This window comes from Hypomesus nipponensis, chromosome 8, assembly GCF_054491055.1.
Source record: "Hypomesus nipponensis isolate SF chromosome 8, ASM5449105v1, whole genome shotgun sequence".
In the NCBI taxonomy this organism is placed as follows: domain Eukaryota; kingdom Metazoa; phylum Chordata; class Actinopteri; order Osmeriformes; family Osmeridae; genus Hypomesus; species Hypomesus nipponensis.
Genome location: NC_140368.1, coordinates 13404062 through 13417079, shown reverse-complemented (window position 1 = coordinate 13417079; position 13018 = coordinate 13404062). Strand labels below are relative to the sequence as shown.

The 13018-nt window shown below is 43.4% G+C and overlaps 1 protein-coding gene across 1 annotated transcript; it reads left to right on the top strand.

Annotated features, from left to right (window-relative positions):
• Nucleotides 1–39: 39 nt before the first annotated feature.
• Nucleotides 40–8548, top strand: uba5 (ubiquitin-like modifier activating enzyme 5). Its single transcript, XM_084703652.1, has 12 exons — nt 40–338; nt 518–563; nt 671–760; nt 861–970; nt 1097–1183; nt 1355–1439; nt 1694–1798; nt 1969–2096; nt 2203–2338; nt 5229–5304; nt 5459–5565; nt 7582–8548. The coding sequence occupies exons 1-12, from the start codon at nt 175–177 to the stop codon at nt 7657–7659; spliced, it is 1212 nt and encodes a 403-aa protein (XP_084559778.1). The 5' UTR covers nt 40–174; the 3' UTR covers nt 7660–8548.
• Nucleotides 8549–13018: the final 4470 nt, after the last annotated feature.

Here is a 13018-nt window from a genome sequence, read left to right as displayed (position 1 = left end):
GCTTGTTACTTCCTCTGTTTCTCCCCGGATTGTGTTTACAGTAGCGCCGGGTGTGACAGCTGATGCGCGTTGTGCAGACGTGTACTTCGTAGTTCAATCAGCCTTTCAATCTTTTGGGTTACAGTACTTGTCAGAAGGAAAAAAAGATTGCGATTGTTTTTCATTCTACCAACAATGGCCACTGTCGAAGAGCTCAAGCTGCGTGTCAGAGAGCTGGAAAATGAGTTGATTAAGTGCAAGCAAAAACGGTGCACCGAGGAAGATGCTAACAATCAGGCACATCACAGACCAAGGATTAACAAAATGAGTGCCGAGGTAGTGGATTCAAATCCTTACAGGTGTGTAATTTTTCATTTAACGAGCGAGTTTGACAAATTATTAAATAGACAGTAAGATTTTCTTTGTTTGATGTTTAAAGTCTCAATAATAATAATATTAATAGGCCTAATAATAATTCATTTGGCCTCATCGTCCATATGGTACTGTCGGCTAATCGTAAGTTTTTTTTTGTCTGCAGTCGTCTCATGGCTTTGAAACGAATGGGCATTGTGGAAGATTACGAGGTAACGTCAACTAAACACAATTGATGATAATAGTATTAGACCTTCTAGGGATCGAGAAACAGTGCCATTCATTTACTGTGTGTCTGTCATTAAATGACTGTCATCAGAAAATCCGGAGCTTCACGGTAGCAGTGGTCGGGGTTGGAGGAGTGGGGAGCGTGACCGCAGAAATGCTCACCAGATGTGGCATTGGTAAGGTAATACAAACTTCACGTTACTCTTTGCTAAGTCTCCGTCTTCTACAATGCGATGTATAAATGTATGACATTTAAATCTAACTGTTTTATTCCTGTGCAGTTGATCCTCTTTGATTATGACAAAGTTGAACTGGCCAATATGAATAGGCTGTTTTTCCAGCCTCATCAGGCTGGACTCAGCAAAGTGGAGGCTGCTGAGCACACCCTCAGGTACACTGACTGAAGGCTGACTTACGAGAAAAGTCATATCCTCGGTGATCCTAGTTTTTTACTCCGAATATATTGAACTCTTGTTTGAACACTGAATTCATTCCGTGACCTCATCACTCTTCACAGAAACATTAACCCCGACGTGAGCTTTGAGACCCACAACTACAACATCACCACCATGGATAACTTTACACATTTCATGGAGCGTGTGAGGTGAGGGGACTGCCCTGCAATGTAGTCGTCCTGCTGATGGATGCTACCAGATGGATGCTACCACATGGATGCTACCACATGGATGCTACCAGATGGATGCTACCAGTTCTGGTCATCTTCCCTATCAGTCCAGAGTGCATCCAGTCTTCATGTTTTGTCTTGTTTTCTCAGTCACGGAGGGCTGGAGAACGGGAAGCCAGTGGACCTCCTACTCTGCTGTGTGGACAACTTTGAGGCTAGAATGGCCATCAACACAGTCAGTGCACAAGCTTTGTCTCTCTCACTCACACGCGCACACACACACACAAACACACACACACACACACATGCTTTGGGCCCTGAACCTTCTCTCTACTTTAGTAGTCTAGACATTTATTTATATATAATATATGTTTATGGGGGTGTAAAACAAAACGACGTAGCGCACGCCCCAGTGTCGAATCGAACCCGACCTTGAATTTTGTGAACCGTTCCGCCCTTGATGTGTACGCATAACCTTCCCTCTCCAAGGCCTGCAATGAGCTGAGTCAGGTCTGGATGGAGTCAGGTGTGAGCGAGAACGCCGTATCGGGTCACATCCAGCTCATCATCCCCGGGGAAACGGCCTGCTTCGCTGTATGTCCACAAAACGCACACGCACTCACACACTTACTGGGGGATGTCCGCCTACAAATGGCCTGAAAACACAAACACTTCCAGCTTAATGAATTCACGTTTAGACCCAACTTGCTGTGATGGAGTATCTCTGGAAGCGATGCCGACTAATCGTCTTGTTGTTCTGACAGTGTGCCCCTCCCCTGGTGGTGGCAGCCAATATCGACGAGAAGACCCTGAAGAGAGATGGGGTGTGTGCAGCCAGCTTACCGACCACCATGGGTGTGGTTGCAGGCCTCCTGGTTCAAAATGTCCTCAAGTAAGACCCCGCACCCCACCCCCATTTGGAAAAAGTTTAAATATGTCACCGAGAATACAAAGCAAAGCATGCCTGCAAGGTACCAATGTTGTGTGTGTTTCCTTAGGTACTTGCTGGGCTTTGGGAAAGTCAGTCACTACCTGGGCTACAACGCAATGCAGGACTACTTCCCCAACATGGCCATGAAGCCCAACCCCCAGTGTAACGACCGCCACTGCAGGAAACAGCAGGACGAGTACAAGGTGTGTGAGTGTGTGTGTGTGCGTTCGTGTGTTGAAGGAGCTACATTTCTGCATTGAGGGTCTTCTCGGTCTGAATGAGTGTGTCTATCTTAACTTCATAGCAGAGCAAGGCATCCTCTCGAAAGATCTTTTCAGAACGAGCACTTGGGCAGCACCACATTGTATGCTGCTAGGTTCACAACTGCACTGTCAGTTGGTCAACTTTTGTTATCATGAAGTCAACAAGGTATGTGCCCCCTTCCCTTATATGTGACACGGTCCAGTCAAAAGGGAATGTTGTTGGCATCCCGTATGGTCCGCTAGAAGGCCAAAAGTTTTCATCTTCATTCATATTACCAAGGTTAACGTGTTGAAGAAGCCACTCAATAAAATAAACACCATTTTTAAGATCACTAGATACTCATAATTTGTTCTTGTTTACCTAAGCTTCCAGTTGAGTTGTGGGCGCGTCATGAGTAATGTGCTTTGATTTGCATCACGGTGCAGCCGTTTGTAGGCTGTGTTTGTGTGTACAAAGTACGATCCCATCCCCCCTCCTAATCAAGTAGTGAATCGACAGATTTGGGGTCGAGTCAAGTACCCTTAAATATAATGTTTCACAAGTAGTTGTGTCAACTTTCAGGCATGCCTTCTGCGTGTTCGTTTTAGCCTGCATCCACGGATTAAACTGAAGGAATAGGCTAATCTCGGGCATTGCATTGTACACAGGATACACTTTTCTTTGTTTGACCTGGTAAACCGTGAATAGGCCACATCTTTCAGGCTGTTTTCGGACGATGCGATTTGCATCAACAACTTAACCCTTGTGTTCTTCTCGGGTCATTCTGACCCATCAGTCATTGTGACCCACCGTCGTTTGCGACAACTTGACCGCATACAAAAACAAAGTGAAGCATTTTCTTTTAACCGTTGAGCTGTCTCAGACCCCCCACATTGCAAAGGTTAAAAGAAAATTATTTTTATTTGCTTTTGTATCGGGTAAAATTGGGTAAACACAACGATGGTTCGTTATGAACCTTTTGGTCATGTGACCCGAAGGCAGCACAAGGGTTAACACAACTTGAACCATAATCGGGGATCAGATGTGAACACACATCTAGGATCGAGTGCGAATATTGTTTTATTTTTTTAAATTTGATCGACGCTTCTAATGATGAACACAAAACGACTACACCTCTCTGAAGGCTTGAAAAGGTCTCAAATCTTTTAAGTCGATTATCTGGGCTAGGGCTTTCTAGGTTTACCAACGCTCAGATACCCGAATCTTCTTCAACTATTTTCAGATGTCAATGCGTGACACGTCATTTGAAAGCTTACAAATCTGCACTTTCACAATCTGTCAAACACGGAGAGAAGACCTCGCTGACAACGTCCCCTTCTGACTGGACCGGGTCACAGATTCACCTCTCACATCCCACAGTCTCTTCTAACCTCATCTCAGTATCTCCTTGGTTCCATTCTGAGGTTGGGGGCCCTGTCTTCCCCATTGGCTTCCTGCACATCACGTGGCTCACAACAAGACCCATGTGTGCCTGGAACTTTGTTACCGTGTTAACTTTCCCCAGCTTCACTTTTGATCTCGTCTGTTGTGTCTGCTCTACCGCACACATCTTATGTTAACAATTGTGATATGCACGCATGCACCCACTTCATGGGTCTGTCAATGCATTCCATGTACTGTTTTTATGTTTTGTTTTCGAACTATCAATTTGATAGAGCGAAGCATATTACAGTTTTTCCTCAGTCGCTTTGGTACATTTCTCAGGTCGCAATTGAAATTCTCCAAACGACTTCTTCAACCTCCACATCATCTAGTCACTTGACTTTATGGCTGTTGGATATGTTGCTATGTACAGGTCGCAAGTGTCTGAAACACTGTTTGAGGACAGATCAAGTCATCGCAACTTTGTACCTTGTCACTGTCTCTGACCATTGTAATTGATGGGATCATCTGTTGACAATAAGGAGATCTGAAGGTCGCCAGGTCGATTCCCGGCCGAGCCAAATGACGTTGTGTCCTTGGGCAAGGCACTTCACCCTACTTGCCTCGGGGGGGGGAATGTCCCTGTACTTACTGTAAGTCGCTCTGGATAAGAGCGTCTGCTCAATGACCAAATGTAAATGTAAGGAGATCACTGTTACTGATATGTTTATATGGGGACAAAAACAGGAAAGCGTCTGAAGAATGGGGACTTTTGGGCATGTAACGGCTTGGGATGAGAACGTGTTAGAATGCCAAAGTCCACCGTTGTAGAAGATACAAGAGGGTGTATAAAAGCTTGCCAAATGAATTGATACTTTGATCGACACACCTAGAGCCTGATAGCAGGTGTGCCCTCCATGTTTGCAGACATCAAAGAGTCCTCAACATAATAATATTTGCTGTTTGAGCCTTGGCGCTTACTTTGTGTATCCGTTAAACGGCGTGCTGAGGAGAAAATTCCACAACCCTAAATGTTGAATTGCTGTCATGTTGATCAAAAATGTATTAAACTGGTTGTCTGTTGAAAAGTCTTACCCCTCACAACATGTCAAGACGCAAGTTAATTATACAAATCATGACATGCAATGGTTGGACCAGTAATTCCCCACACAGTGCTGCATGTATAGTTCTGCCTAAAGGGGTGTTTTCTACGTTTACATTTTTATTCATTTAGTATTCTGAAATCAATCTCCCACATACAGTAAGCAATGTGTAACTTTGTTCCGTTGAAATTGAGATATGGCACACAGACACTCTAGCCGTAAGCATTTTCAATCATTGTCGTCAAAACTTCACATTGGAAATGATTTCCATATTACACTGTTATATTGATGTGCACGGGTGGCAGACAGACAGAAACAGAGGAATGTGGCTGAAGAACTGCCTTGTGTTTCCCATCTCCCCCAGAGAAAAGAGTCAGAGAGGCCAAAACAGGAAGTGGTCCCGGTGGAGGAGGAAGTTGTGCATGAGGACAACGATTGGGGTGAGTATTCGATAACAACATTACAGGAGACCAATCGTATCTTATATTAAGGTTAGGGTTAGTAGTTAGAGATAACATCATTTGGAATGGAAGTGACTGGTGGTCGGGCCCCACTAGGATAGAAAAACTAGTGTGTGTGTGTGTGTGTGTGCAGGGATTGAGCTGGTTTCAGAGGTGACGGAGGAAGAGCTTAAGGCTGCTTCGGGTCCCGTCCCAGATCTCGTGGAGGGCATCACCGTGGCCTACACTGTTCCAGACAAGGTCAGAACATGCTCTGTACTACACATAAGACACTTTGGGCCTCATTTACTAACAGGATTGCGCCCATTTCAGGTGTAAAATAGCAGGTAAAGACATAAAACTATATTTACAAAGGCAGCGCACTTGAGTAGAAACGCAGATTACTGCTGCCGGCAGGGTATAAGGGAAAGTGGTTGTGTGCCGCAAAGAGATGGGAGGAGAGGTGTACTTCTTCCTTTTAACATGTTACAGTTTTTCACAATTGCTAAAACACATTTCTTGAAACAATCACCCATTTTCTCAAAACTGTAAACACAAAACCTCATCTTCAAGCACTATTTACAAAACCTCTGAATCCTCTTGCAAAATGAAACTCACCTCAAAACAGATTTACCTGTGCTCAACATCAAACACTGCTCTCAAATCATAAACAAAGTGATCAAAATGATATACACGATCAAGCAGTCAGTAAACAATACACCAAAAAATAGAAAAAACACATTGTTCAAGAGCGAAAACAAGGGAGAAAACATTTTTCACGTTATCTCAAAACAAATTTCATATTTATCCGTCATTGTCTTTTGATGAACGAAAACATGTTCTATCATAGTAGCTCAAATATCAGAAATGACTACTCTGCTTTGCTCTTTGCAATTGTTCTTGTTCTTTCTCCTCCTTGTACCCCTCTACAGTACCCTGCATCTCACTACTCACAACTCACTCTTGTTCTTTGTTGATATGAACCTGCAACCAGTCGAAATCTATTAAGCAGTCAGTACTGTTACTGTAGAAAATGGAAAGCACAATGTTCAGGGCCATACCATTTTTTCATAGTACCGTATACGGCCTACAATGTATTGTACTACAGTATACAATACTACAGGGGACAAAAATTTAAGGAGTAAACATGTGATCAATGTGCTTCTTCTTGTCTTTGGGCTGGGTCAGGCCAGAGCACTTTGTCGACATCACAAGCAATATTTTCCCACCTTCAACAACCTGTTTGCTCTCTGAACTGGCTTATATTGGTTGTGTCACATCATTTGAAACAAGCGACATCAATTTTGAGTGGTTACGTTTTCTCTTTGTATTTGATTGTTGTCATTTGTGTTGACCAGTATGGATGGCATGTGCATTAGAGTGCAGATTGTGTTTTGAGAATGTGTTGAGAGTTTTGCTGAAAAGTCTAAGTGAGATCTGCAAATTGTGTTTAACCATGTGAAATGGTTTAACCCTTGTGTTCTCCTCGGGTCATTCTGACCCATCAGTCATTGTGACCCACCGTCGTTTGCGACAACTTTACCGCATACAAAAACAAAGTGAAGCATTTTCTTTTAACCATTGAGCTGTCTCAGACCCCCCACATTGCGAAGGTTAAAAGAAAATTATTTTTATTTGCTTTTGTATTGGGTAAAATTGGGTAAACACAACGATGGTTCGTTATGAACCTTTTGGTCATGTGACCCGAAGGCAGCACAAGGGTTAAGGTATTGACAACAGACAATACAGCACAATTAGCAAAATTAGTTTAGCCAACTGAGAACTTTCTTCAGCCAAAGGGTTTTAGTGTTTTAGCAATTGAGAACAACGGTAATGTTAGCTGTTACTTCGTGAACCAATATTTCAATCTCCCGTTCGCTGAACCTCTTTTATTTTCTGTCTTGACTCAACCATGATGGCAGTAACATGCAGGTGATTTCTCCCGTCTTTTAACAGTGCGCTAATTAACACCAAAGGGTGGAGTAAGGCGCTGATTCCCCGACGAGGATCTGGTTTGATAAATACCACCAAAATGCGGAAATACACAGTGTGCTATTTGCGTTTGGGCAAAGGCGCAGATTAAGCTGCGGTCGCAATGTTAGTAAATGAGGCCATCTGTCGTAATACTGACAAGCATACGGAATAGGAAGTCATTTTAATTGCTGTACAAACAAGATTCTCCCATGATTCTGAATATCGGTATGATATTCTGAATATGGGTATTTGGAAGTTTTTGGACTGAAAATGACTGTGTGTGTGTTTTTTTCCTTTGACCAGGAGACGGACACAGGAGAGACGGTTGAAGAGACAGAACAGAGTCTCGACGACCTGATGGCTCAGATGAGGAAGATGTAGGCCCAGGACAAAACAAGCCTCCTGCTTCATCATCATCATTATCATCATCGCCGCATTGCTGACTTAAACCAACCATATTGGACTTACCATAGATCTGGGTCAATCACATGATCGAGTCACTTGGGTTACAATCGTGGCAGGGTTTGATTTGAGTTACTGTTTGCACTTTTCACTGTGTAATTTCAAATCAAGCTCAACCCAAGTTGATGACAATACTTACAAAGGTCATTTACCCAGGCCAAGTTGATTATCCACACAAAAGCTCCAGCACGCATTGGCAGGACCTAGCTCAACTTTCTAGAACAAAATGTATTCTCAGTTCCCTGTCTTTGGAATGACTACAGGTGTCTCTACACAGAAGACAAAGGAATGATGCATGAAAATAAGCACTTGATGCTGTTCATATGACTTGAGAATGATTAGGCAAGCGTGTAGCATTTAATGCAAGTACAGACTAAAAGTTAACATTAATGGTTTAAACTCACAATAGTGACAACAAATAATTTAGGTGGTGGTTGAGAACCATGTAGAGAACAAACAATTTACGCAAATTTGTAAACAATTGAAACCATATAATACCTGTGAATTTTGGTGATATAGACAAGTTAAATTCTAAACATGACGGTCATGAAATTGAATATTTATAAATGCCTTGTGATCTCATATTGATGTGTTAATGCTTAACTCCAATGTCTTCAGTGTTGAATTGTGAATGAGGCCTACTAGTTGGCTAAATGGCTTGAACGGTTTTTTTCTTCTTCAGCATGTACCATAGCTCAACTATCTGCTCAGTTACACCGTTAACTTGACAAGCCGTCTGCTGAAAGTCAATACAGACAGAAACTCTACATACAAACGTTGTTTCAATAAAGTATTTATTAGTCAGAAATGCAGACCCTTTTTCACAGTGCATGTGATTACATATTTATTCTCTGTACTGTTTCTTACACAAGTGTCATGGGCACATAACAATGCGCTATGACAACAGGTTAGGTATGTCGGTTTTGCATCAGTTTAGTCTTGAGCTGTGGATTAGGCTTAGATCAATTGTACTGACTAATTCAGCAAGAGTTTGTTTCGCTGGTTTAACCTGCTTGTAAATCGCAAGTCCTTCAGGTTCCATCACATCAATGTAATCCATCTAAATTGTTGGGACTTTTTCTTTGTGGAATCTTAGTGTTGGCAGGATGACATCTAAGCTTAAACATCGATATGATACATCAACATAGGGGTTGGACAAACACATATCACTTGGCAAGTTGTGCTTGGATACAGTCAACAACAGGGCTAACATTGACTAATTGTTCCTGTAGTCTGCAGACAGAGGTGGACAACTGATGAGCTGGCATTACAAACCAGCTGGTTGTAAAGGTTAAAAGTGTTACTCCTAAAAAGTGGAGTGATGTGACGACCTCTCCACTTCTTGCAGGACTCCAAATGTACAGGATATTCTAAAACATTACAGAAGGAAACAGAGGTTGATCACTGAGTATTCTGCACTGTATGTCATGTTCTACCAGATCAAATGAGTGAGAAAAGCACACTCTTTAGCTGTCTTTGAGCACAGGAGATGAACTTCGGTTGAACTTGTCTTAAAACCAGTGCTTTACCAAAGGCGGCAGATGAGCCTAGATATGCAGCATATAGACCGGATCTGTCTTACCCGGTTACTTGTCCTACTGATGTTCATGCACCTGCACGTCTATATGCTGGTCGATTCTGTAAACTCTGGCAGTGTAATCTCAGGCCTCCACAGCCTGGGGCTAGATCTCTCCATGAAGGGGAGAGTCGGTACACTAGCACAGAGCTACAAAGGCCTCTCAATTCCCCCCCTGCTTTGGTAATTTATGCACTGTTAAACAGCCAGAGGGGCTTTAGATACATAAGAAGCTAGGCCTGGACCTCACACTGCCAGTCTGTCATGATGGGGGCCAGTCAGTCTCTCTCTCTCTCTCTCTCTGTCTCTCTCTCTCTCTCTCTCTCTCTCTCTGTCTCTCTCTCTCTCTCTCTCTCTCTCAGGATCCCGTGTTGTCTTGTGCCATTCCTCTAACTGGTTCTCTTTTATGCTCCACCCCACCCTCCCCTCTCTCTCTCTTTCTCTCCTGCTCTTAATCCCAGGAAATATATATATATATATAAAAAAGGGAAAGGTAATCAGGTGGGTGAGTGTGTGAGTGGGGAAACAGAGAGGGGATGAAGAGAGATGAAGGGAAATAGAAGATGAAATGGAAAAAAAGAGCCATGACTGGGTGAGGCCGGCGGTTTCATGGCTCCATTGAGACATCATCGGCGCTGTTCCTATTTGTGCTCTCATCTTGTCACACTACAGGGGGCGATGTCTCTGCCACTTTTACGATGTAGTCAACTGGCAAATAGAGAGGGGGGGGGGGGGCGCATTGTCTTTTAATGAGATCTGATCGAAACGGGTCGGATCCGCGAGAGAGTTAGAAACCATAATTACTGCTGCAATGATCAGCCCATTTGTCTCCTCCACTTGAACAGATCAATATTCCGGACTTGCACCCTGATGACTTACAAAGTCTGGTTAATCTCACTGGAATGATCAGAGACTAGGTAAGTAATAATGAGTAAAAGAAAGGCGGGGGGGGGGGGGGGGAGGAAAAGAAGGAAAGAAAAAGAAAGATAAACCTCAGTAAAGACAAGTGTCACGCAGTGGATTTTGCGTGATCAGTTGAGCAAATACCTGTCCCATGGATAGATTTTGAAAACACACCAATTATTGCATGTCACAGGTTCAACAAGTTATCATTTTGCCTTTGTAATTATCCAGTATACAGCAGTTAATAACAGGATTGTAAAATTAAGCATTGCAGAGCTACATGGAGTTTGAGAGTGCCCCCCCCCCCATTCCAATTATTTATCAGAACTGGTGACCCCTATTTTGTGTCCATGCATGCATGATGAGTGCAGCCGTCTCAAACGTCCACTCACATCACTGTTAGCCATTGTTGCTGCTGAACTGGAAACCACTTGCCTTACAAACACTAATTACATCCTAGATTAGTGGGAGAAGCAATTAAAGGCATAGCATTTCTGCAAGAGATCCCCTCTTGTCTTCCCTCCCCCACATCTCCTCCTCAAATCTGTCTCATCCTAGGATACTTCTTCCTCCCCCGCTTGCTGCCCTCATCCTCTCTCTTTTTGCGGTCGTGTGGCTTACTTACACGTCATCGGACGTGTGATAAATAGCGGGCAGTTCTCCTTAAGTTAACTCATATGGAATGGATGAGACATTTAGATGAAGTGTCAGTCTCGATCCTCAAACAACAGGAGATAAAACCACCCTGAAACCTTTTGGAGCCATCACCTCTACGCACTCAATCACTTCCTGTTCAAAACCAACTTATTACAGTCTATTTGCCTTTTTTTCCTGACACACATGCAATTCCGAGTTAGGGTTGTTCAGATTTCGAACTGAAGCTTGAGAGACTTATTGAGAAAAACACATTCACGCCTGGATCCCCCGGCTGATTAGGTGAAGCTATAAACTCGTAATCAAATCGTCCATCGTCACCTAACGCATTGTTTCCAGTACTTTTCCATCTAGATCTGCTTTCAGAGCTGGCAGAGGCATCGTAGGCCTATTATCCCAGGATATTGAAAAATTATTTCTCGGTTGGTTATTCATTGTGGAATTCATTAAATTCCAATTTTGCAAATTTGAAATAAAAACAATTGTTTTGGGCTTTCTCAACTGAGTATCACTGTTGGAGTCACAACAGAATTCCATGGAAACACTCCAGGTTCTTTCAAGTAGTGGGTAAAAGGGGCTACAAAATAATAACAAAATCTCTTGAATTCAGTGTCATTGTCCTCTGCACATGGTGAACAAGGATTCTGATAGGCTATACACAGCTATTTGTGACTTATTGAAGATGATTATTGTGAGAGATGCTTCACAACGCAGTCTGTTGTTTCCCAAAGCCTCTAGCCGGGCCAATCACAGGTGAGGGGCACAAGGCCAACCTTATGCTCAGAGACTGTGTCGCTTTTGCTTTGGTTCTCTTCCACCAGCCTGACGGGTTCACTTCTGTCACTGTGCAACTTTAATATGCAAAGCCCATCATCTCTTTTTTCTGTATGAAATGTATTTTTGATGAATGAATCACTTTGATATGCACATGAGACCACGGTCGGAAAACAACGGCAGAATTATTCTGGCCGAGGCCCGACGTATACGCTCACCGCTGGATGTACCAACGGATTCGAAAACACATACTGTTTCAGTCCGCGGAACAGGTTTTCCTCGTTTCTTTCCTCTCCCGTGTTTGCTTCAGTTGTGAATGTACAAACGCAACACTACGTGTTCAACATAGAGCCTACTGTGTGCAATCAGCTTTCCATTACTGTCAGATGCCCTTGTGTCAGAGAAGACAGCGCGAAGTGAAATTCTCCGCCACTAGAGGATGCTGTTGGACCGTGGAAGAGGCCACCTTTGCATCGGGCTAGGCGTGGGAGGCCCCATCGCTCCCCATCGAGGTTTCTTCTCTATAGAAACAGAAGCTAATGAAAGTGGAAAGAAAGATTATGTTCAGCATTACACTTAATTGGACTTCTTTAAATAACACAGAACCGCGTGTGTGTGTGTGAGTTAGTGCGTGTGTATTTTTCCATGGGTGGGCACGTTTGTGTGGGTTATTGCATACATGTGACTCGGTGTGCACACGCACGTATTTGTGAATGCGTGTGTGTGTATGTGTGTGTGTATGTGTGCTCTAGGCAGTGCGTGTATGTGTGCATGGGGTGTGTTAGGGGTGTGTGATAGCGTGGGAGGGCAATGTATGTGTGGGTGCGTGTGTGTGTGTGTTTGCGCGGTATTTGTGTACTCCGTGTGTTGGAGACAGGGAAACAAGAAGGATGGTCAATGCACTCTATCAGCACCAATGACGTATGTTTCTTTTTTTCTACCAGTAGATACAGAACAAGTCTTTCATATCATTAGCGGACTCTCTCATTATATCGTAGGCTCTTCAGAAACATGACATTTCCAGGGGAGGTTAGTTACTCTGTGCCATGTGAATGTGCATCTCCAGCAGCAGTATTAGAGGGAGAATATCGTGTTTGTTTTGGCATTTCGGAAGTTCCGTCTTGTGGCTTGAGGGATCAAATCAATTCTCTCTCTCTCTCTTTCTCTCTCTCTCTCTCTCTCTCTCTCTCTCTCTCTCTCTCTCTCTCTCTCTCTCTCACTCTCTCCCTCTCTCTGTCTCTCTCTGTCTCTCTTTCTACCGAACAGACAAAAGCCTGCTGCTAATTGCTCCCTCATTGAGGCATCGGCGGTAGCAGCATTATGTCTCCTCTCGCTCGTTCTTTCTCTCTTTATCTCTGCACCCCATTCTCT